General features: G+C 45.2%; 1 protein-coding gene across 1 annotated transcript; it reads right to left on the bottom strand.

Moving 5' to 3' along the window:
* Positions 1 to 1,829: 1,829 nt before the first annotated feature.
* On the bottom strand, positions 1,830 to 22,331 carry PGF (placental growth factor). Its single transcript, XM_079972903.1, has 7 exons — positions 21,904 to 22,331; positions 18,805 to 18,847; positions 16,379 to 16,575; positions 15,029 to 15,105; positions 12,713 to 12,742; positions 12,482 to 12,550; positions 1,830 to 3,234 (listed from the first exon to the last, which is right to left on the bottom strand). The coding sequence occupies exons 1-6, from the start codon at positions 22,048 to 22,050 to the stop codon at positions 12,490 to 12,492; spliced, it is 555 nt and encodes a 184-aa protein (XP_079829029.1). The 5' UTR covers positions 22,051 to 22,331; the 3' UTR covers positions 1,830 to 3,234; positions 12,482 to 12,489.
* Positions 22,332 to 25,665: the final 3,334 nt, after the last annotated feature.

The following is a 25,665-nucleotide window of genomic DNA, read 5'->3' as shown; positions in this document are numbered from 1 at the left end:
GGTGTGTTTCTCCTGCTTTCAAAGTACTAGAGCCCAAGAAAGCTGAAAAATGTAAGATTCAGGGCAGACAAAAGTACATCATACAACACATGGTTAAAATGTGGAATTCACTGCAAGATGTAGCGATAACCACCAAGCTGGATGGCTTTCAATGGGGTTTAGACAAGCTCATGGAAGTGACCTTGCTGATATTATCTGGCTGCACTAATGTGGGGCACTGAAATATTATCCAGAGCTGCAATTTTTAAGCAGAGGAAACTTCAGTATCTCTGAGAAAATGGTTTAAAACGAGAACGACACACGGAATACTCATCCAGATGGGGAAAAGATGCCAACTGGATAAAAAAAGAGGACATTGTCATAGATCCTTGGTTGCCATAATCCTAATCATTATATCCTCTATAAAGCCCAGCATAGATGAAGGGGCTGCTTTCAAGCTTGGAGCCATCTAGTGAGCACTTGCAAAAATATGTTTGGGTGTACTGCATTCCAGTTAAATACTTCTTGTGATAACCAGTCTGCAGTCTCGGAAGAAAAAGATACTAAAGGAAAGCAGACAAGAACTGTGTTTAAACAGAGTCTTTCAGCTACCACATCAATATAATTATCTGGTTCCTCTTGCCGCAATAGGCCAACATTCCAACAGTTCTGTTGTAATTTTCACGTCTTCTCTGTTGTATAGAAAGCCTAGTAGTCAATTATATCCATTTTGCAGATGAGAAACAATTACTTGCCCCAAAATAAATGTGACAGAGCAAAGCACTTCATTCTTCCAAACTCTCATTTGACAGCCCAGCATGTTGGCTCACGCTTTCCCACCCAATGGTAAGGGATTCAGCAATAATGATGAATTGCAATGGCAGTTAATGCCTCACACATCCTCAGAAGGCAGACAGTGTTTCTTGGGAGAGTGTTTTTTCCCCCAGAAGAGGTAATGGAATGAGCTGACAAAAATATTTTCAGAATCTGGAGCTGTGTTTTAACCATAACAGTATTATATTTAGAATTCATTTGGAATGTTGCTTCATTGCACTGAACAGAAAGCAGGAATCTTAAGTCCCACCACACCCCATTAAAAATAGACTCTACCACAGGATAAAGATCAAGACCATATTGCAATCAGGTTGTCATATACAAGAAACAGCAAATCCATTGTGTCATATAAATGGTCCTTCTAGTCCTATATCCAGCAGAAGCCTATATTGGATATTGTGAGATTTTCCAAATGCTGAGAACGTTGGGGAATATTTCATTTCTTGTTTTCCCTATGAACCTCTAGCAATTGTAGATTCTTGCACAATCGCTGCATGAGGGTCCATGTCCTATCCTGATTAACAGCTACTGGTATTTCACACAGTTTTGTCTAGATCAGTGTTTCCCAACCTTGTGCCTCCAGCTGTTTTTGAACTACAACTCCCATCATCCCTGACTAGCAAGACCAGTGGCAAGGGATGATGGGAATTGTAGTCCAAAAACAGCTGGAGGCACAAGGTTGGGAAACACTGGTCTAGATTACTTTGAACATCTGTATGCCACGTCCCATGGCATTCTGGAGAACAGATGTGCTGCATGTTGAAATGCATTGTTATCCATATCTGAAACTACAAGTGGTCAATTCATCTTCTACTTCTTCTGTAAAAGGATAAATAAGGCGCTCTCTCATGTGGTTCTTCATACTAATTTGTCATGCACCACCTCATTGCTTAGCCATCACTTTTACAATCTAATACTGATCTGTAACATACTCAGCCGCACTGTAGCATGTAACTGATTTATAGATGGGCAATATTATGCACCCTAAAACGACACGACACCGATATTTCTTCAAACAGTGAGAGCTAATTTAGAATGCCTATTGCTTCACAATTATTCATTCAGAGTTTGGCTATTGTTATGCAGCCAAGCTACAAGCATTTTGCAACCCTTTCCAATAGGACTGACTGCAATGAGATACGATAGTGCTAATAAACCAGCAACAGCCCCCATTCCCAAAGGTGCCATTGGCATTGAGATGACATAGCCAGCTGTTAGATGCGACACAATTTAGCAGAGAGAGGGTGGGAAGCAGTGGCATCATCCACTCCCATACCTTGTCGCTGTCTTTTCCAACCACCACAAAACCAGCTATATCAACAAAACGCTGCATAGTTAGTTATGTTACAATACGGATGCAAATGATACACAGCAGCACAAGACAGATTTGCCAAGCACAGGATTCTGCTACAATTTTGTTGGGAAAAGTGACTATGTGCGCTTTACAGATACATGAACCTTTAGATTTGGGGGATACTCTCTCTATTGTGTATTTTCCAGCACTAGTTTTTCGATAAACCAATTACTTATGCAGTAAAATATGATATTTGCGCACTAAACCCACAGCAGCTTGAGCTCTGCATAGGCTGTCTCTCCAACCTCATGATTCCCTTGGCTCCTTGCCTTTGTGAGTAACGTGCTGGAGGTTTCTTCAGAATAGGACCTGCTGCCCCAGAACACAATTACTCTTTCCACAGCTTCCAAGATGCTACCTGACAAAGTACTCTTCCAGCTTTAGTTCATCAAGGAAGAAGGTATTTTAGAAGTATCGGGCTGATGAAGCATAGTTTCTTCTGATACACGAGTCCTTGGCAAGATAAAGAGAGCGTTTTCAATGCAACGGAATTGGTGGAAAGCAAAAAGACTTAGCCAAGGGCTGATGACACTGCTCAAACCACTTGTTTCGCTTTGCCACCTCACTGCCCAGCCAGACTGTAAGCATCCAGACAGTTCAGCAGGAAGCACCGGCTTCTGTTTGTGGCCAGTTTGTTCTAAGTTCATGCTGCATAATACTGCACCTGCCAGTTAGGCCAACTGCTCTTTTCTTGTACTTCCCTTCTGATTCCAATTCTGTGGATGTCAGTGTGAAATATTAGCTATATACGAAGGCAGGGAAAGAACCTAGACAAACGTGTGGCTTCTTCTCTTCACCTGGCCCCCAGTCAACCTCCTATTATGCAGTTAGCATCTCCTGTTCACATTGGCTTGATCTGCTCCCACTGCGATGTTTCCTTGGTTCTTCCTGGTTTGCTCAGGATGGTTTGAAAGTGGTTGAACTGCTGCGGGCCCCTCCAGAATTCATCAGTCAAAAATGCGATGGGCTTGTGTGTAGGGGAGTGTTGAAGAGGACAGAGTAATAAATACAGGCACTGTGGCGCTGCCATCTGCTAACAAAGCAGCCACCTTCATCAGAAATCCCACCTGGAAAGAGAGCAAGGGACAGGATGAACACCAAGAAGGTGGCTGGGTCTTGTGTTAACAGGCATGGAAAGTGGATGCAGTAATTTTCAGCAAATTAGGAACCTAACAAGGCCATGCTGTCAAATGTATTTAACAACCTTAAAATCCAAATATCCCATAAAAAGAAAATTTATACTTGTATGACAAAGGACTTTTGGATACTCAGCTTGGCTTTTTTTCTAGGATGTGACACACTTTTCACTGAATGCATTGCAGCCCAGCCCATCTATGTTTATTCAGAAGAAAGAACCATGTTATTCAAGTAAGTATGCATCCAACTGTGGCCTTAGTTCAACTGTCTCTCTGACAATTCATAAACATTACAAATCCACTACTGCTGCCGCACCTAAAAAGCATTGCATAGTAAAACTTATCATGTCTAACAATAGCTGCTTAGTTTACAGTGCTGTAAAAAAGGCTTAAAGCTAACCATGGACCACCAAATAGAGGAATTGCTCAGTTTTGAGTTGCTTTGTTTTAAATAGCTTCTCTCTCAAGGTGACCACTCTGCTGAATAAACACAAGACTTCAGATTGGCTGCAAGGCTGCTTTGGAGTTAGTCTGTCAACAGCTCAGTGTTTTGAGAAAAGCAGTCACTTTGTGGGGCTCCAATCCGCTGCTTCATCCTCTGCTTCAGGGTCATATTAACTGCACTGTACAGGGCTGCCAATAAGGGGGCACAGATGTATCAGGTCCCATTCAAGCAGTGCTCCCAGACTCTTAGCTTCTAAAAAATAAGTCAATCAGACATTTCTGAAGAAAGTTAGAGCACAAAACTTGGAGGCAGCTCTAATGCTTTGGTACTTGGCAGGTGCTACTGTTGCTAAAGGTGCTTGATCAATTTATCACTATTGCTAAGCAATCAGAGGAAGAACTGTTGACCACTCCCATCTGGGACTCAGGAGGGAGCCCTCCCAGAGCAGCAGATAAAGCAGGAGAAGCTGAATACATAAGAATGACCTGCTGGATTAGGCCAATAACCCAACTAGACCAGCATATTATTCTCACAGTGGGCAACCAGATGCCTGTGGGAAACCAGGGATAACATGAGCACAAGAACTCATGAATGGCGCAGAACACTGGGGTATGTTTACTTAAGTACCTTCCTTGCAGGCACATTATTTCATTTACTCCCCAGGCATGTGCTGCCTTTACAAAGTAAAACACAACTGACTGGGCTTGGTGTGTTTGGCTTGCAAGTAACTCCTCTGAATTGCCATGTCCCCCATGCAGCCCCTACTGATCTGTTGTCATCACTAGGCTGCTATTTAGTAATAAACAGCAACTATAAAACAAAAATAAGAAATGAAAAATGAATCTGCAAATACAACCATGAAATAATCAAACACCTTGTAACTGCTGCAAGATAATATTCCTATTTACTGTACTTTGACATAATAATATTTTATCGAGGTTGGCAAAATGTGTTTTGCTGAGACTTGTGACGCTGACATATTTGTTCCTTGTTGTATATCTATATCTTGTTTTTCCTTCCAGAAGTTCAAGGATTAACAATCGATCCCTCTTCCTAGGCAACTCTGAGAATTGTAGGTCTGTGAGGGGGAAAGGGGCCCCCTAATAGCTCTTAGCACCCTTAACTACAACTCCCAGGATTCTTTCGGGAAAACCAGGGCTGTTTAAAGTGCTTTAAATGTACAGGTATGGCCTGAGGGTGCATTCTGGCCTGTGATGTCTGCGTCCCAAAGGGATCTGCACATAGGTTGAAAGCCACTTTGATGAGGCCTATGTAAGTCATTGTCTAATATGTCACAATATTCTCTGCCATCTGCTGTGGTCTTATCAAACTCTTAGAAGGAAAACTGTGTGTTCTTTAAACCGCTCTCTGTTTTGATGGTTATAATATCCCCACTGAAGACGATGATCACATTGGGCTTGGCAACACCAACAGCCTCCCGGGTGGCTAAGCCCACACCCAAGTTCTTTCATGTAATAATCACATTTCTCACTAGAATCCAGCTTCCAAGTTCCCAGAACAGGCCACACATTAAGCGTGGGATTAAGCATGTCTCCTGAGGAACCTCTTAAAAATCTGACTAGATGCCACAAAGAGAATGCCAACTGTTTTAGTTGTCCTGGTCTTGGCTGCTCGGGGGCGTTCGGCTTGTGTTTCTTGAGTAACAGTCCCACATGACAACCTTCTCCGGAAATGGAGATCTTTGGAAAATCTCTCTGTGTAAGAGTATGCATGTCAGAGAAAAGAGATTTTATTTTTGAAAAAATGTGCAGGATTAAGGCATGTCACGTACAATGAGATTTTTAAACTTCTAACACAGACTCCCATGCTTTATTTTAAAAACAGTTTAGAATGATGCAGATAAAACAGAATTTTAATTAATAGCAATTATTAATCAATTAATCTCCTTCCTCACACGCCTCAAGGCGATGTAGAAATTGCAATAAAAACAGTTTAGGACAACACAGAAAATAGTAGCAGATAAAAAACAAAGCTAAGTAAACTCACATGGCAGAAGCCTAGGTTGCATCCACACTAAACAGTTAAAGCACATTTATACTGCTTTAACAGTCCTGGCTCTCCTACCACCCCAAATCCTGGGAGCTGTAGGTTATACCCCACAGAGCTACAATTCCTAGAACCCTTAAAAACTACAGTTTATATATATAGGGGGGAACCATGACCTTTATATGTGCTTTAAAGGCATAGTGTAGATGCGACCTTCACCTGGGTAACAAATAAGGTGGTGCAGAAGTGAATTCTTACCACAATCCAGTTGGGAAGGAAGGTGAGGCATAGACATGTGCTATTTTTTAAATTAAATAATCTCATTGTACTTGCTTAAGTCCTAGAGCCAGGGGAGAAACTAGGCTTTCTTTCACCCGAAAGACTTGGTTCGGCACCTCCCCCCAGGTCCGTTTGCGTACACATGCACACCCCACTTTCATATTCAACTCCTGAGGGTTTCTTTGACGTGCCTGTTATAGCAGGGGGAGCTTCCAGAGGCTTCACTTGAACTCATTATGGCTTACCCTTGGCCTCAGTGATTCTTACTTCTGAGCAAAGCATGCCTAGGCATTGTACTAGTCACCAGGGCTTACCGGTACTTAGAATCATAGAATCATAGAGTTGGAAGAGACCACAAGGGCCATCGAGTCCAACCCCCTGCCAAGCAGGAAACACCATCAGAGCACTCCCAACATATGGTTGTCAAGCCTCTGCTTAAAGACCTCCAAAGAAGGAGACTCCACCACACTCCTTGGCAGCAAATTCCACTGTCGAACAGCTCTTACTATCAGGAAGTTCTTCCTAATGTTTAGGTGGAATCTTCTTTCTTGTAGTTTGGAACCATTGCTCCGTGCTCGCTTCTCTGGAGCAGCAGAAAACAACCTTTCTCACTCCTCTATGTGACATCCTTTTATATATTTGAACATGGCTATCATATCACCCCTTAACCTCCTCTTCTCCAGGCTAAACATGCCCAGCTCCCTTAGCCGTTCCTCATAAGGCATCGTTTCCAGGCCTTTGACCATTTTGGTTGCCCTCCTCTGGACACGTTCCAGTTTGTCAGTGCCCTTCTTGAACTGTGGTGCCCAGAACTGGACACAGTACTCCAGGTGAGGTCTGACCAGAGCAGAATACAGTGGCACTATTACTTCCCTTGATCTAGATGCTATACTCCTATTGATGCAGCCCAGAATTGCATTGGCTTTTTTAGCTGCCGCGTCACACTATTGGCTCATGTCAAGTTTGTGGTCAACCAAGACTCCTAGATCCTTTTCACATGTACTGCTCTCAAGCCGGGTGTCACCCATCTTGTATTTGTGCCTCTCATTTTTTTTGCCCTAGTGCAATACTTTACATTTCTCCCTGTTAAAATTCATCTTGTTTGTTTTGGCCCAGTTCTCTAATCTGTCAAGGTCATTTTGAAGTGTGATCCTGTCCTCTGGGGTGTTAGCCACCCCTCCCAGTTTGGTGTCATCTGCAAATTTGATCAGGATGCCCTTGAGTCTATCATCCAAGTCATTGATAAAGATGTTGAATAAGACCGGGCCCAAGACAGAACCCTGTGGCACCCCACTAGTCACTCTTCTCCAGGATGAAGAGGAACCATTGATGAGCACCCTTTGGGTTTGGTCAGTCAGCCAGTTACAAATCCACTGAGTGGTAGCATAGTCAAGACCGCATTTTACCAGCTTCTTTACAAGAATATCATGGGGCACCTTGTCAAATGCCTTGCTGAAATCAAGGTAGGCTACATCCACTGCGTTCCCTTCATCTACCAGGCTTGTAATTCTGTCAAAAAACGAGATCAGGTTAGTCTGACATGACTTATTTTTCAGAAATCCATGCTGACTATTGGTGATCACAGCATTCCTTTCTAGGTGCTCACAGACTGTTCGCTTAATGATCTGCTCCAGAATCTTCCCTGGTATTGATGTCAGACTGACTGGGCGGTAATTATTTGGGTCCTCTCTTTTCCCCTTTTTGAAAATAGGGACAACATTTGCCCTCCTCCAGTCTGCCGGGACTTCGCCTGTTCTCCAGGAATTCTCAAAGATGACTGCCAGTGGTTCTGAGATCACATCTGCCAGTTCTTTTAATACACTTGGATGCAGTTCATCTGGCCCTGGAGACTTGAATACATCTAAACTAGCTAAGTATTCTTGTACTATCTCCTTAGTTATTCTGGGCTGTGTTTCCTCTGCTGAATCATTTGCTCCAAATTCTTCAGCTCGGGCATTGTTTTCTTTATCGGAGAAGACTGAGGCAAAGAAGGCATTGAGGAGTTCAGCCCTTTCTGTGTCCTCTGTTTGCATTTCACCATCTTCTCCTCTGAGTGACCCCACTGCTTCTTTGTTCTTCCTTTTGCTACGAACATACCCATAAAAAGCCTTTTTTGTTGCTTTTAACCTCTCTAGCAAGCCTGAGTTCATTCTGTGGTTTAGCTTTTCTGACTTTGTGTCTACACGTGCTGGCTATTTGTTTGAATTCCTCTTTGGTGGTTTCCCCCCTTTTCCATTTTTTGTACACATCCTTTTTTAATCTTAACTCAGTTAAAAGTTCTTTAGATAGCCACCCTGGCTTCTTTAGGCACCTTCCATGTTTCCGTCTCATTGGTATTGCCTGAAGTTGTGCTTTTACTATCTCCCTCTTAACATGAACTCCCTTTCCTTTTAGTATTACTGTCCATGGGATCTCACCCAGCACTTCCCTAAGTTTTATGAAGTCAGCTTTCTTAAAGTCAAGAAATTGAGTCCTAGTATGCTTGGCTGCTCCTTTCCGCTGTATAGTAAACTTCAGAAGAGCATGATCACTCGTGCCTAATGATAATAATAATAATAAATTTTATTTATATCCCGCCCTCCCCAGCTGAAGCCGGGCTCAGAGCGGCTAACAATAATCAAATAATCAAACAATCAAATAATCACACATTCAAAATATTTCATTATAAAAATTAATTAAAATCAAATTAATGGCAACCGATTAAGCAAGATTCTGTGCAGGTTGCCAGAGGAGGGAGTCAGGCTGCGCCCTGACCAAAGGCCTGGTGGAACAACTCTGTCTTGCAGGCCCTGCGGAAAGATGTCAGGTCCCGCAGGGCCCTAGTCTCTTGTGACAGAGCGTTCCACCAGATTGGAGCCGCAGCCGAGAAGGCCCTGGCTCTAGTTGAGGCCAGCCTAACCTCTCTGAGGCCTGGGACCTTGAGGATGTTATTATTTGCAGACCGTAGGTTTCTCTGTGGGGCATACCAGGAGAGGCGGTCCCGTGGGTACGAGGGTCCTAGGCCGTATAGGGCTTTAAAGGTTAAAACCAGCACCTTAAACCTGATCCTGTACTCCACTGGGAGCCAGTGCAGCTGGTATAGTACTGGATGAATGTGATCTCGCAGCGAAGACCCCATAAGGAGTCTTGCCGCGGCATTCTGCACCCGCTGGAGTTTCTGGGTCAGTCTCAAGGGCAGCCCCACGTAGAGCGAGTTACAATAATCCAGTCTGGAGGTGACCGTCGCATGGATCACAGTGGCTAGGTCAGGGCGAGAGAGATAAGGGGCCAACTGCTTAGCTTGGCGGAGATGAAAAAATGCCGCCTTTGTTATAGCTGTAATCTGCGCCTCCATAGAGAGGGAGGTATCGAAGATTACACCCAAACTCTTAACGGACGGTGCTGGCACTAATTGCACCCCCGCGAGAGATGGGAGTTGCCCCCATGATCCTTCCACTTCTACCCCACTAACCAGGTCATCAACATTGGTTAGGACCAGATCTAAAATGGCTGTTCCTCTTGTTGCTTCTCCCACTTTCTGGACAATGAAGTTGTCTGCAAGGCCAGTGAGGAATCTGTTTGACCTTATGCTCTTGGCTGAGTTTGACATCCAACAAATATCCGGGTAATTGAAGTCCCCCATTACTACTATCTCCCTTCCTTTTGCATGCTTGGCCATCTGTTCCAGGAAGGCATCATCTATGTCCTCCGTTTGGCTTGGGGATCTATAGTAAACTCCCACAATGAGGTCCCTGTTATTCTTCTCTCCCTTAATTTTGACCCAAATGCTCTCACTTTGGCTTTGAGGTTCTAAATCTTGGATCTCTTCACAGGTATACACATCCCTGACATATAACGCCACTCCTCCTCCTTTCTTGTCTGGTCTGTTTCTCTGAAATAGATTGTATCCCTCCATTATTACATTCCAATCGTTGGACTTATCCCACCAGGTTTCAGTGATGCCTATTATGTCATATTTAGTTTGCTGTACCAAGAGCTCAAGCTCATCTTGTTTATTTCCCATGCTTTGCGCATTAGTGTACAGACATTGAAGTCCATTAATCATTCCCCCGTATCTCTTATTTAAGGATTTTTTCCTCCCACCACTAGGTCTGCGTGCTGTTTGCTTCATTTGGTCTATGACATTTGGATGATCATCTTCATCAATTGATAGACTCCTACCTTCAGGAGCACTGTCTCCCCCCCCCCCACGTTAGTCAGTTTAAAGCCCTCCTGATGAGGTTTCTGAGATTTTTGGCAAAAACATTCCTCCCAACCATTGTGAGGTGCAGCCCATCGCTTGCCAGAAGTCCATCTTCAAGAAACTGCAACCCGTGATCTAAGAATCCAAACCGTTCCTGTTTACACCATTTGTAATATAAGGAATTATCTCACTTCCCTTTCCACAGCACAAGGTTATTTATTTCTCTGTCTGGTTTCAGTTCTCAGTGTCTAATTTCCCTCTTCCCCACCCCACTGCCCAGAGCACATCTAAAGTTGATCTTTGGTTCCTGGCCCTTATGCCTTAAACCTGCACTTAAGCAAACAAAAATATTGCCACCAAATATACCTTAGTTTCTCCATCCAGACTAAGGGTTGTATCCAGCTAAGTCAAATTAAGAGTAAACCTACTGAAACTAATGGATGTGACTAATTTTAGTCCACTGATTTCAATGGGTGTACTCTTGAGAATGGCTTAGTTAGAGGAACCCTAAGGCATTTAACTGTTAAGTGCTGTTTTTATTAAGCGTTAGTTTTCTGTAAAGCATTTATTTTTCTTTTTAGGCAAGAAAGATGGGAGGAGTCTAAAAGGATACAGATTTTTAGAAATAGGAGTTTCAAAGCTGGAAAAGGCAAAGTTGCACCCTCAGCTACAATCCACAGAAACACTATGTTTCTACAAGGCACAATGGAAAACTTGCCCCACTTATCTCCTCAAATCCTCCCTTTCCCTGGAGATAAGGGCTCCAGTCTGCTCAAATAAACAATAGTTTCACTTTTTCCTCCTGAAAGGTTAAAGTTTACTTTCTGGATAACAAAAGGCAAACCAGCTATTCAAGGCCTTGGTATTTGCTATTTTTGATCTCAAGTCCTTAAATGGGAAGGTTTTTATGGTGAGCTTTAAAAAGAAACACAGCAAGTTAAATGCATTTTAATTAGGGGTGCAACCTTTGATGGATGATTGAATGTAATCTGTCAGCGAAAGTTTTAGTCGCGAATTAAAATTTTTCTTCTGGCCTGACCAATTGGTGAGGTTGGTAAGGAGGAAAATCTTTGGGTCAGGGGAATCTTGAGGGGCCTATCACTGCAAAGCCCATAGTAATGCATCCTCAACCCCCCTCATTGCTGCAAATTTGGTTGAAGGTGGTGGGTTGGAGGCTACTCAAGTCCTATTGAAATCAAGGGGGCAAATTAAACTTCGTTGATTTCAATGGGATTTAAGGGCAATTTATCTTTAGCTACATCAGGGACTTTTCCTTTTGGGTTATGGGGTGTTTCAAGATGGCGGTTTACCACAGACTCAGTGCTGCTCATGCATATAAGGTTTTTGCAGTGTCCACCCTTAAAAATGCTATCCCATCCCCCCCTTTTAATCTGGATTTATGCATTCTGAAAGAGGTTTTTTTTAAAAAAAAATTATCAGATTTTCTGCAGAAACTGCAAATCCATATGAAATGGGAAAATAATACAGGACAGCATTCTGAAGAGGACAACAAGGTGTGGACACTGTGCAAAACCTGTGTGCATCTGCAGCTTCAAGTTCTAATAACTTGTCATGTGAAATTGCCCAGATTACTGTTTAGTTCCAACAGTATGCTCACACATGCAAAGTCTGCTTCCAGCAATGAGTAAAATAGCTCCATCAATCAGTTTGCCTGTAAAGAAAAAGAGAGCCAGTGTGGTGTTAAGGGTTAAGAGTGTTGGAACTATGACCTGGAAGACTGAATTCCCACTGAGCACTGAAGCTCACTGGGGGACCTTGGGCCAGTCACTGTTTCTCAGCCTAACCTGCCTCACAGGGTTGTTGTGAAGGTGAAATTGGGAGCCGGAGAACCATGTGCAGCTCCTTGAAGGAAAAGGTGGTATATAAAATGAAACAAATGCACCTCAGAAACATTTATGATAGTAGGAACAATAGAGGTTGTGATTCTGTGGCCCTAGAACCTGAGAGTTCCATCACCAAAAACAACCCACAGCCAGGGAGATTATTACACTGGCAAACATGCAGTGAAAACTATATATATATTGATCTGTACAGATATTTAGATTACTGGTATGTTTTTAGTTTATTGATGGTGTCTATTTATTATTTTAATGTTTTAATTGTGTTTACTAACAATCTAACTTCGCATTATCCATGCCAGTAAACAGGAGCCAAAAGCAGGCAATTCTGGTAGCAAACATCTACAGCTAAACCATAACTTGAAGAATTATTCTTCCCCCTCATTCCCTGGTATTGACACTCACCTAGAGGATCAATCTTTGGGTCTCTGCTTTGCCCTCTTCCTCTTGCTGCGTCCCTTGGGTCTCCTCCTCCTTCAGGAGGGAAGAAGGAAGGAAACAGAAGAGAAAGTGGGGAATGAGGCACCAATAATAATAACTTTATTATTTATACCCCGCCCATCTGACTGGGTCGCCCCAACCCCTCTCCACTATGGAGAGTAACCAACGTCCAGAAACCTTGCTAATTCTACCTACCTCCCTGACTTCACAGCATCCCGCCGAGGCCTAGGAAGAAGAGAGTTAGACTGTCACGTTCAGAGTATGGGACTGCAACATTCATAGATATTAAGAGATCCAATGTGATGGGAATAGCAAAAAAAGACACAGATGGGCTTGCCCCCTAAATATGATGATTTCCTCTTTATAAGGAACAGAGTCATTCAGAGCTTCTAGACTCATGTTCTGCTACCTGGCATGGTTCATAGTGGCCAAGGATCCCAACCCCACCTCACACACACCACTGTCTATCACTGAACCAGGCCCCATGCTTTTGCTCACACAAGGCCCAGTCTCCCTTCTTAGACCACCAAACGCAGGTGAGATCCCGTTAACAGTCTCATAAGCAGCATTATTCAGTTGCACCCACTGAAAAGGTCTGTTGGGACAGAATTTCAAATATGTTATTGGATGTTGAGGGGGAGAATGGTACGGTAGGTAGAAATAAAGGAGAGCATCAAGTGGCTTTCAGTCTCTCTACAGAGAGCCCTTCAGGAAGCAGGCACTGCAGGCAAAAATGCACCCTCCCTTACAGCACATGTTGTACACCAACAGGATTAGCCGAGGCTAAGAGGAGTTAGGAATGTTCTCAGCATCACTGCACATCAGCCCCCCCCCCATGTTGCCAGTCTGAGACCACCTATTTGGGGCATTTCAGAGGCCAGTGTATTCAGAGGCAATACACTGATTAAGCTAGGGAATAATTATCTTGGAAAGGTAGTTTTTGTTTTGTCTCTGCTTGTGGGAGCAAGGACACTAGCTGGAAGTGAAGGTTTGTATGATGCTGTGTGTATTCGTGCTGCAAGCAACAGGGGCTGTTTCTTTGTTCCTTTTGGTAAAATGAGGTTCCTATAAAGGCCCCAAAGGCCACAAATGGACAGCTGAATTGGAACAGCTGCTACTTCTGTCACATTTTGTCACTTGGTTGGGTTGCTGGCTCATTAAGGATCAGGCATGTAGGGCACCCCCAGGGCTGTGTATGTGTTGCATTTCCACTGGTGTCTAGGAAGGATGTAGAATATGACACTGAATGTTGAACTTGGCTTCATAAGAATTTTAGTTTCCTTTCTGTATTTTTAAAAAAGTTTCTAGTCCTGTGAAGATACGGTTGAAATAATATGACCAATGTCTGCTGAATTCTTCATGACTGGGGGTGACCTCGACTGTTCCTGCTCCTCCCAGTGACAAGGAAAACCATAATTAAATTGTGCAAAATGCAAACATTTGTGAAAAAAAGTATGAGCAATGATATACAATGGCATTGACCACAGGACTGTAAATTGTTGGGAACAACATTTCATTACTATGCTTTTTAACACAGATAACATACGGATTGTCAGGATTCCCCCCCCCCCCAATTGTGTGCTGGCTAGGACAGCTATGCCTTTAGTCTGGTCAGCTTAAGGCATGGCAGACTTGAGGAGATTCAGTTACTCCAGCAGCCTTGCCTTTATGTAGCCAACAAATCCAAAAAAATTCTAGTCAATCAGAGTGAGAATTGTGTGTGGAGTTCCTGGAGCATAGCAAATGGTGGAAGAACAACTGTTTCCTGCTGAGGAGGGCTTGGTGTCAACAATCTAACCCCTGGGGGAAAGCTGGAATTTGATCTAAATGTGCAGAAGGAATGCTCCAAGCCTGAGGTGTCAAGGAACATGCTGAAAGCGACTGTCCTGCTTCTTCATTTTGGGGCTGGGAGGAGGTGTAGTGGACTTAACTGTAAATAATACAGTTCCCTCGCACTGCCCCCACCGGCCCAAATACATCCCATTGTGGCTCACCATGACAAGAAATGAGAACACCTGCCCCAGCTAGGCTTAGGTTACATTAACAGGCTGCCTGAGGCACCACCAGTCCAAGCCCCCTCACCTTTTAAAAAATATTTCTGCTGGCTCCCTTGGCTACTGTTTTTTGAAGGCTAAAATTAGAGGGAGTCACATAGAGGGGCTTGTGGATTTCATTAAAGGGTCTCCCTACCCCACATCATTCCCTCTCCTTCCAGGGATTACTTGACTCCTGTGAAGCACTGGATACCCAGGACAGCCAGTGTGGCGTAATGGTTAGCGTGCTGGACCAGGACCTGGGAGACTAGGGTTCAAATCCCCGCTCAGCCAAGAAGCTCATGGGGTGACCTTGGGCCAGTCACCATCTCTTAGCCTAACCTACCTCACAGGGCTGTTGTGAAGGTGAAATGGGGAGGAGGAGAACCATGTACACCACTTTGAGCTCCTTAAAGGAAAAGGTGGTATATAAATGTAATTTTTGAAAACAGAAAAATGCCATCATGAAGACACATACCTGCATACACATTTCCTATGCTCCACAAAGGACAGCTCCACATAGGGCGCTTGTTCTTCTGAATTCACCTTCAGGAGCTGTAAGGGTGAAACCTATGTAACTCTCAGAGCATTTGGGACTTAAGAGAATGGGCAAGTAAGAGGCGACATGACAGAAATTTATATAATTATGCCTAGCATGGAGAAAGTGCATAGAGAAAGGATGTCCACTAGAGGTTGTGGACACCCAACAAAGAGAAATGTTGGAAGATTCAGGGCAGAACAAAGAAAGTACTTCTTCACACAGCATATAGTTAAACTATGGAACTCACCGCCACAGGAAGCAGTGACGGGCCGCCATCTTGGATGGATTTAAAAGAGGATTGGACAAATCCATGGAGGAGAGGGGCTATTGATGACTACCAACTATGATGGCTATGTTCTACCTTCACTGTAGGAGGCATCGTGTCTCCGAATACCAGTTGCTAGAAATCACAGGAATGCACCGAGCTTCAGTTTCCCAGCTTGCACAGAAGATGTAAAGCAAAGAAGTGCTGACCACTACGGGGGAAGGGCTGTAGCTCAGGGGTAAAAGCACCAGCTTTTAATGCAGACGTCTCCAGGTTCAATCCCCAGCATGTCCAGGTAGAACTGGGAGAGCGCCCTGTCTGAAATCCTGGGGAGCTGCTGCCAGTCAAAGTAGACCTGTGTTTCCCAAACTTGGGTCTCTAGCTGTTTTGGGGCTACAATTCCTACCAGTGTGGTGTAGTGGTTAAGAGCGGTAGACTCGTAATCTGGTGAACCGGGTTCGCGTCTCCGCTCCTCCACATGCAGCTGCTGGGTGACCTTGGGCTAGTCACACTTCTCTGAAGTCTCTCAGCCCCACTCACCTCACAGAGTGTTTGTTGTGGGGGAGGAAGGCAAAGGAGAATGTTAGCTGCTTTGAGACTCCTTCGGGTAGTGATAAAACGGGATATCAAATCCAAACTCTTCTTCTTCTACCACTGGTCCTGCTAGCTAGGGATGATGGGAGTTGCAGTCCAAAAACAGGTGGAGACCCAAGTTTGGGAAACATTGGTATAGACCAGGGTAGTCAACCTTTTTATACCTATCGCCCACTAACGCATCTTTCTTGCATTATCGCCCACCAGTGCTCGATGGAAGGAGGATTCAGCTTGTGCCGTAGAACCCCCTACCGCCCACCTAGAATCCTGAAACGTCCACTAGTGGGCGGTAGGGACCAGGTTGACAACCCGTGGTGTAGACAATAATGAGGTAGATGGGCCAATGGCCTGACTTGGTATAAGGCCGCTTTCTATATTCCATGGAGAGACAGCTGGGAACCAAGCACCACAAAGCCCAACCTCTTTACCTGCATGGTGACGTTGGCTACCTCCGTCGGGACGCACTGGAGCCTCTCGTCTCCGCAGCACCCGCTGCAGCGCTGCAAGAAGACGCAGGAAGGGCTGAACACATGCTCTACTTCACTGGGGTACTCGGATACCACATCAACAAGCTTCTCCAAGGGCTGGCAGGAGCTGCGATTCCAAACGTCATGAAAGGAGACAACTGAAGAAGATACAAAAGATTTGGGGCGACAGGTTCAGAGTATGGACAACGGGAGACACGGCTGCTTCAGGTAACTGGTGGGCAGGACAGTTGTAGGAAGCTGCCTTGTATCAGATTCATCCGCCTTTGCCAACCTGGTTCTCTCCAGTTGTTTTGGACTACAACTCCCATCAGCCCCAGCCGACATTGGCTGTGCTATCTGGGGCTGATAGGCAACATAGTCCACAACATCTGCACTAACCATTAAAAACAGTATTGTGCTGCTTTAAATAGCTAGGGCTTCCACCAAAGAATCCTGGGAACTGTGGCTTGTTAGGAGTCCGGAAGGTTGTTAGGAGGAGAGCCCCATTCCCCTCACAGGCCGACAATTCCCAGAGTCCCCTGGGAAGAGGGTTTCCCAGTTAAGCTACTCTGGGAATTGTAGCTGTGTGAGGGGAACAGGGGTCTCCTAACTGCTCCTTTACCACCATTTCCATAGTAAGGCAGACTGCAGGGCAAGGACATCCCATGTTGTTCAAACCATCTGTAACTTAAAGGCCGGTGCAAGCCTTTCGAAAAGCATCTTTCCTAAGAGTGTTATTAATCCGACTGGCAGAAACTTCTAGATTCAGCGGTTTTGAGGAAAACATCTCAGTTTCTCAGCCAGAACTTTGACATCTCCTTGCCAGGAAAATGGTGTGTTTGGAACTCACAGGGAAGTCCGATTTATCCAGCAGAGTCTCCGACTTAAGTAAGTGCTGATTATAACACCATTTCATGCGCTTGGCGGAAGCTTCCAGCCTCCCATCCTTTCTTTCAATAAGCGAGACTGGAAATGCTTGGCTTTAGATCAGAAGGAAGTCAGAACATCACAGGCCTTTAATTCCAACTATAATATGATCACATGGGGAAAGGACATAAATCCAGAACCGCAATCTTATCCATCTCCTTCACAATGTATCACAGATGCTGAAAACTGTGTGAAACTGTTGTAAGATTGGGAGAGGGTAAATGCAACCCAAAAAGTCTCCACATGTTCTTTAATGGCGTGTGGCAAAGTTGCAAGGCACATCTTCTGTTAGGAAAACTGTAAGTAAATGGCTCAGGAAGGCGAGGAGATGGTTGAATAATACTTGCCGCCGCCACCATCCCTGTCCAGACAAAGGGCAGAGGGAGCTAGTTGCCTCTGACTGCAATATTTGAGTGAGACACAGACAAAGAGGGAGACAGCTGAAATCTCGGCTCTACAAGCTGCTCAGGTCTGACTGGGGACGGAGCAGTGATGTTTTCGTGCTGTGTGCCTCCACCTAGGCTCAACCTGTATATCCGAAAATAACTATGTTGCAAAGCACCATAAGCCTACAGTGACTACCTTCCAATGAAAACCAAACCTAGGCAAGCACTGCACCTCTAGAATTTCTCTGTGCTCAGAGAGGTGGGGAGAGTGTTAGATTACCACCACCACCGCTGCTGATGCTACTAATACTACTGTATTTACTTATATAGCCTCATCGGTATGCACGAGGAGCACAAAAGGTCAAGGTCCCTGCCCCAAGGGGCTCACAAACTAAAATTTGACACAAGTGAAAAGACAGAGGAAGGGAAGACAGGGGGAATCAGGGAAAGAATGTGTAATTATTCAGTTTGCATATGCTTAGGCTTCATTATAGGCTAAAGGCCAAATTAGATGTGCCATTAAATGTGTCTTTGCTTTTAATGCAAAGGCATAAAAAATGCTAATAATTATCATGATGGAGGAGACTTAACCCTTTCATCTCCTACTGCAGTCCTGAGGAAAATCTCTCTTTCTCCTCTGAAAGTTGTTGTTGCATCGGGCGGAAATCCTGCACTGAGCCCAACAGAGGATTTCCTTCCAGTGCAAATGCCAGCTTCAGAGGGTGGAGTTTCCTAAGCAGAGGAAAGGGTTAATCTCCCACGCAGCCCACCTGCTGTGATCCCAATAATTATCAGCTCTCCCCCATCCCCCAGCAGCTTCTATTTGCATTTTTTATTTTTAAAAAATCTGCACATTAAATACAAAGACACATTTAATATCATGGCTAATTTGGCTATTAGAAGTCTCACTGATAGCATGCAGAAAATTCGTTTCATCTCTGAACCAATGAACAGCTGCCTGGTGTGCCAAAACAAAGACAATGACATAATAGAGCCTTCAAGTCTCTTCCATTCACATGTGTCTTCTTGGAGGCCCTTTTGACATCATAAAAGAGGGACAAGCTTCATACTCACCTGCCGCTTCAGTGGTGCTGTTCTGAAGAAGCACATCTTGCCTCTAGGAAGAGAAAGGGGAGGAGAAAGTAATTTTTCCCAGGCATTCCCAACACCCTGCAATGAAATCTCTAGCAATTCAGTGTGGATCATTTCTGTAAAGCACAGAAGACAGTGGGATGATTCTCATGTGCTGAAACTTGTTTAAAGGCCGCATTTTATTTTCTAAAATGAGATCAATTGATTAAGATGTTGCGAGGGAGGTTTTTGGTCAAAAGGCACATTGTCCACATGCTGCAGTTCAGGGCTCAAGAGTACAGAAAATTCCTTCCTTCCTCCTTTGGTAACTGTGCAATCTTGTACTCTTTGATAAGCGAGCAGTGCATGGTAGCCTTGGTTAATGTATGTGTCACCTGTTAATTTATTATGATTTCTACAGCACTGGGTATTACAAAGTAACAGGAAGTCAGGTCCCTGCCCTGAGGAATTTACAATCCAGAGTTTGACACAGCAGGGGCAACAGAGTGATGGGAAGAAGAAGCCCCACCAATGTAACTGGTTCAACTCAGAAGCTCCCAACCGCTTATCAGCTGGGATCAGTTCTATATGCTTGAATCCAGAGTATACCAGAGCCCAAAATATTTATTCAGCAAATTACTGGATTTAAATAACACCTTTCTTCCTATCATGGCTATGAAAATGGTTCACAATACAAATATATTGTCGCTTCAGTGTTAAAATCAGCTGCACAGGCTTTACTTTGCCTCCCTCACCAATGTATTGTAAAATCAGACCCAGACATGGAAGGTGTAAAATAATCAAGAAGGGAATAAATATATTGCTGTTTTTTCATCCTTGTATTTTTTTAAGCTGATTTGATTTGCCTGTATTTTTATCATTCTTTATATTTTCTTTTTATCCTGAGAATTTCTTTACAGAGGTGGTGTAGAAAGTTTAGTAAAGAACTATTTCTGCTAGGTTGGCCAGTGTAATGGATGTGTCTTAAATTATTTCATGAATAATTTGTTCAACTAACTTTGCCTGGATCCAACCCACTAACAGTATGCCTCTAAGCATGCGCAAAGTGCTTTTGCTACACCAATCAACTTGCACGTATATGAGATTAGAGAGAGAAGCTGCAAGTGAGAGAATGTGACTTCAAGCCAAGCATTAGTCAGCTCCTCTCATTTCAAAATGAAGTCCTTTTCCAATCTGCTATAATTAATCTACTGATGATGTCATGTCTCTTGCAAGCCCCTTGGGTTACTGAGTTACAGAAGTGGTCTCCTTGTTCAGTGGGTCTACTCTGAGTTTGGCTACCACTGGATATCACCCAGAAACCGCAATTCTATTTCAGGCCAGTAGATATCAGTCTAGCAGTGCACAACTTCCCTCTCCAGAAAATTTAACGTTTTTACTCGAAAGGGTGAGGCAAGTAAATATTTGAGGTGGCCAGATAAATGGAATCGTAGAATCGTAGACTTGGAAGGGACCTCAAGGCTCATCTAGTCCAACGGTTTGCACTAAAGAAGAGTCTTGGGTCAGAAATTATTGACGTTTTCTCCTCTCAGAGTCTAGTGCCCACCTGGGCATGCTCAAGGTCAGCATGCTGGAGGAAGCGGGCAGATTCTTTCCAGGTCTTCTGCTCTTGACGGCAATCCATCTTAATCAAGGGGCTTTTCTGCTTGTTTGTGCCAGAATATAGCGACTGCTTGGCATTGGGGCAATCCAGTGGTCCAGGAGGCAGGTAGGAAGTCTACTCAACCTGCATTCCATTCCAGTTAAGAACTTCAAAAAGCCCTTAAGGTGCTTTCAGCCTGGGTGCCCTTGACTTCCATGAGCGTATCTGCACGGCTTGGTGCCAGTCTTCTGAAATGTCTATCTGGGTGTAGCAACTTGACACAGGAGAGATAAGCAATATACCATGGTGGAAGCAGTATCCTTGCAAGGACACGCAGATTCTCAGAAATGGCTTTGACAATGCTTCACAAGACATGCACACTTTGATGCTCTGTGCTATTCTGGTTCTAGACTCACCCACTCACTGACAGAACTCTGGGGGATTGTTGCTGTTTTCAGGTGAGATTGAAACACATACCAGCAAATTTGGGTCGTGCAATTAATAGTTGATTGGGAGCCATGCACAAGAAATCCACTTCCCCAAATGATTGGGGAAATGAACTAGAAAGTGTGCAATAATCTAACCTCCCCACAAACAAATCAGAAGTAATGTTCATTAAATAGCCAACGTAATCTAGTCTCCCTGCAAACAAATCAAGACAAATGCTCAATATACAGGCTGACTGAAAGCACCTTCAGTTTCACACAAAATAAAGGGTAGGAAAGGATGAGAAAGAGTATCTTGGCTGCAAGAACAGGATAATTAAAATGTGTTTTTTAAAAACAAAACTAAAAAACAACACATGCCGGTAGCATTTCCCCCTAACTGAAGCCACACACTTAGGCAATTTACCAGGTCAATCAATCATTCCTGAATCTGGGCTATGCTTTCTGCCCCACCAGATCAAGGATTCCTCTAAGCCTGGTAAACTCCCCCCACCACCACCACCTCAGTGCCAAGGTGCTTCCTGGGACTCCAGGAGACGGTAGCAGTGCCTATGAGCATCTGCAGAGTGCCTTTTTCCCCACAGTACTAAATAATTATAAAACACCTGAGATTTGGAGATTTTAAAAACTTCCAGATCATAAGAGATCTTTCCTCCGTAGAGTACTTCCAGTTTTAAAATAAAGACCTAAACACCGTGAAGTGTAAATTTCAAGAGTGTAAACTTGTGCCTGGGTTCACGTCTTTTTTTCCCCGACGCTCAAGCTCTGCACCTCGTGGGGCGCGCCGAGTTCAGCCACTGAACAACCACAGTCGTTTTCCACGTACCTGGGATCCGGACAAGGCTTCCGGAACAGAGGGCGTGCTAATTCCAGGGTTGCAGCCCGGTTCCTCGCATTTTAAGTCACGGGACGGCACGAACAGTAATCGAGTGCCGCCCCAAACCCACTCTGACACCCCTCTGCCAGCTCCTCTGGGGATGAGGAGGGAAGGGGCAGCCCCACCCCAGCCTCACCTGCCAGGGCCCAGGACAGAGGGGCTTCTGCGGAGCTCACCTGCGCGCCCACAACCCGCAGGGCCAGAGCCACCAGCAAGCCCCCGAAGAGCTGCATCGCGGGCGCCGGCTCCCTCCGCTTCTCTCTCGCGCCGGTCTCAAGTTCCGATTCGGAGCGGGAAGCTATGCCTCGATTCCTACTGCACATTGGTCAGCATAGCCGGCGGCGGGGCGGCGAGCCGCCGCGTCGTGCCTGCAGGATCCCTGGCTGGCTGGCTGGGCGCGTGTGGTTCCTTCCCAGAGGAGCCTGGCGGGCGCCAGCAGGGGAAGCGCTCTTTTTCCCGGGCGCCAAGTGGAGCTGCAGAGGGAACGAACAGCAGAGGGACCGGCTCCCAGGCGACTCCGCTCCGCCGCGGGCTGCTCTGCGGAGCGAGGCTCTCTCGGCTGCACCTCCTGCTGCCCCGGGGCCACGTGAAGCGGGCGGCTGGCCGGCTCCTCCCCGCCCCCTCGGGCGCCCGCCCCCGCTCCCTGCATCCCCGCGGACCCCGGGAGGGCGCTTCCGGGCGCAGGCTTTGCGGGCAGGGCTGCCGGGTGGGCCAGCTTGGAGCGGGAAGGCTCTGCGTGACCTCCGACGGGAAGGCCCTTCTGCACCTCCCAGCGCGCAGGGTCGTCGAGGGCACCTCGAGGAGCGAGCGCGGGCCCCTGGCGGCGACAAGCGGTGCCCATCCGCCGCCCGAGCGACGGGAGGGTCTCTGGGCGCAGCTAGGCAAGTCTGCTACTCTTGCCTGACCTTTTCGCCTTACAGCCCCGACGTCGTGCAAAAGTGACAGGCGGGGAAGGAGGTCGTGGAGTTGCGGGGGGGGGGAGTTCACACGTTATCTCGGATCGTTTATGTTTATGGGGCAGAAAGATGCTGCCAGCCATGACGCACATGCACCCAGCTTTGTGTATGGGTGCAGTGCCCAGGCTATCTTACGTCCTAGGCAAAGCTCATTACTTGCACCCAGTCCCAGCCACCCCCAACTTCTAACTTCAGTTTTCATAAACAGACAAAATTCTTCAAAATATTAAAGGTATCAGAAATGTATAAAAAAACTGTATAAAATTGGACACACACCCCCCCAAGGTCAGTCTTGATGCAGTTGAGGGTCACTTTACACCTTGGGAAGCCGCCTGACCCTATTATAAATGGAAATCTCACTATTGTGGTCACATGCTAGGAAGCTGCAGCTATTTGTGGCTTCCAGTGTGTGGACAAGCAGCTAAAACCTCAATAACGTTTTTATAGAGCTCTCACCCAAACCAACAAGACTGTCTGGTGCCAGGGGTTGGATTATCCATTAGCCCCCATAAGAGGGTGTTCAAACAAATGCATTCAGATTGCAGTCACACATATTACATCCACTTTGGCCATGAGTTCAGTAATATGTCTTAGACCAGTGAGAGATGTTCAGTGAACACAAATAATCCTTTGCCCTGGGTCTTTTGTGGTGAGCCCTGGGTCTCTTGCCCTCCCTCCCTCCCTTTTAAACTTTGTTCAAGTTTTTAACTCTTTGAAACTTTTACAACTTCAAACTTTATTTAAAGTTTCCTGGGCATCTATACCTATAAATCAGCATGTACACGTTTTATGCCATTCTATGTAAAGAACTGTGCTCCAGTCCTTTAAGTACCTGGCAACAACAGACTTGGGGGGGGGGGACACAGACCAACAGCCCATCTAGTCCAGCATCCTGTTCGCACAGCAACTGACCAAGAAGCCTACACAGGGGCAGACTTGGGTATTTCAAATTTCAGCAGTGCCCTGTGAGGGGCCAAAATTCTGTACCACCCACTTTCTGTTCTGCTCAATTCACTATGTCAGTTACGACACTCTACAGTGCTCCCTAGGTCCAGCAGTGAGGTAGCATGAGGGGACCACAGGGGTGGTTGCCCCAGGCCCAAAATTGCTAAGGGGTGCAAAATTTCAACCCCCGGTGCTGCTCTTCTGTTGCTGGGCTCCCCTGGAAACAGCTTCTCCATTTAAACCAGGAAGTGACCTCTCCAGACAATAGAATGATGATTCTTCCGGTGCGGCGGAACTGGTTGCATTGCCATAAATCCGCCTCCAGCCTACAAGCTGGACTTGAGCGTAGCTGCATTCTGCCCCACCTGTGATTCCTGGCAATTGGTATTCAGAGGCACAAGGCCTCTGCCAGTGCAGGTAGAGCATAGCCATTGTGGCAGGTAGCCGCTGATAGCCTCGTCCTTCATGAAGTTGGTGGCCCTCCTTGCCTCCAATGGGAGTGTATGCACCACATGAGGAAATGCTTTTCTTTTACACATGTCTCCCTACCCTCCATTCAGTCAAGCAAGAGCGCAAGAACACATTGCAGCCAGGCAGAAACACTCAGGGGGCTGAGGACCAGATGGCCACATTTGGACCCTGGGGTTGAGGTTCCCAACCCCTGCCTTAGGATGTACTCTGCTACCGTACGCAGTAGAAGCACTGCCATTCAGAGTTTAAGATATACCATATTGGAAAACAGATTGTAGAAAGGAACCTGTCTCAGTGCCTGATGATTGACTGAATGGAACCATATAAGTGGGTTCAGTCTATAATTTTTACAACTCTCTACAATGTCCATTTAATCTCTGTTACTTTTCTCTCTCTCGCTCTGTGGCGCCTCTCTCTTTTTCTTTTGCTACACACCATTAAGATTAAGAAATCAAACTCTCAGAAGTCAGCATGAACCTCAAGTTTGCTGCCCTTGGATGTATGCCTTGAAACGGAATTCGTTTTGAACATATTCATCACGGCTAGTTATAATCTCTATTACAGAAGTTGTACAAGGGCCAAATCAGGATTAGGGTTTTATTGTTGCTGTCTGCTGTGCAAACACAGATGTAGGTGTTGTCTTGGCTCAAAAGTATTTTTCTTTTCCTTCAAAAAACATTGTTTGCTACTTATCACAGTATATAATTCAGTTGTGGCTTGGAATTTCACAATCCTGTGGTCATAGCATTAAATTCCACAAATTTCATGTGTGTATGTGAGTTGTGTGTTTAAAACATTTAAGTTTCCGCCTGAGGGTGAGTAAGTTGGATGCTAACAGTCTTGTTCCCTCCTCAAGAGCAGCTAGAAGAAACCTTGGCTTGTAAAGGAGATTCAGCTAGTTCAAACATGCTGTTTCTGATGTGATAAATTCCTTGGTGGTCTGCACCGCATTTAGGTGCACATAGGGCATTTGCCCTAGTCTTCCCTGTAATGTATTAGCTTTCCAAATGCAGGGAAATGTTGACATGATGGCTTCATCAAGCAAGCGAAGCCTCATGTACATGCTGAAGTAATTATAGACTGCTGAGAGCAGTGCCAGGTTTATGCACAACCAGCTAAATAAACTACAGCTTAGGTTATCAGATTATTTATTTGTTCAGTTTATATCCTGCCCTTACTCCTTAAGGAGTGCCGGCTGGCCAACAACAAGTGTTAAAAACATCTTTAAAACAATTCTAGTTCAGGTGCAGAGTGGGAAAGATTTTAACTTAAAAGGCTGGTTGGAAGGGGATGGTGGTCTGTAGGCCTCAAAAGGCAACAAAATGGCGCCTGCCTAATATTTGATGGGTGGGAATTCCACAGGGTAGGGGCAACAACACTGAAGGCCTGGTTTCTATATTGTAACAGAATGGACCTCCTGATAAACTAGAATCTTCAGGAGGCTCTCAACTGAAGAGTGTACTGATAGATTGGGCATATAACAGGTGAGGTGGTCTTTCAGATTATGAGGGGCCTTGAAATAAATAAATAAAATGACTAAATGTCACGTCATGAGCAGAACACACA

This window comes from Podarcis cretensis, assembly GCF_951804945.1.
Source record: "Podarcis cretensis genome assembly, chromosome: 1".
Lineage (NCBI taxonomy): Eukaryota > Metazoa > Chordata > Lepidosauria > Squamata > Lacertidae > Podarcis > Podarcis cretensis.
This window is presented reverse-complemented; position numbering and strand designations above follow the sequence as displayed.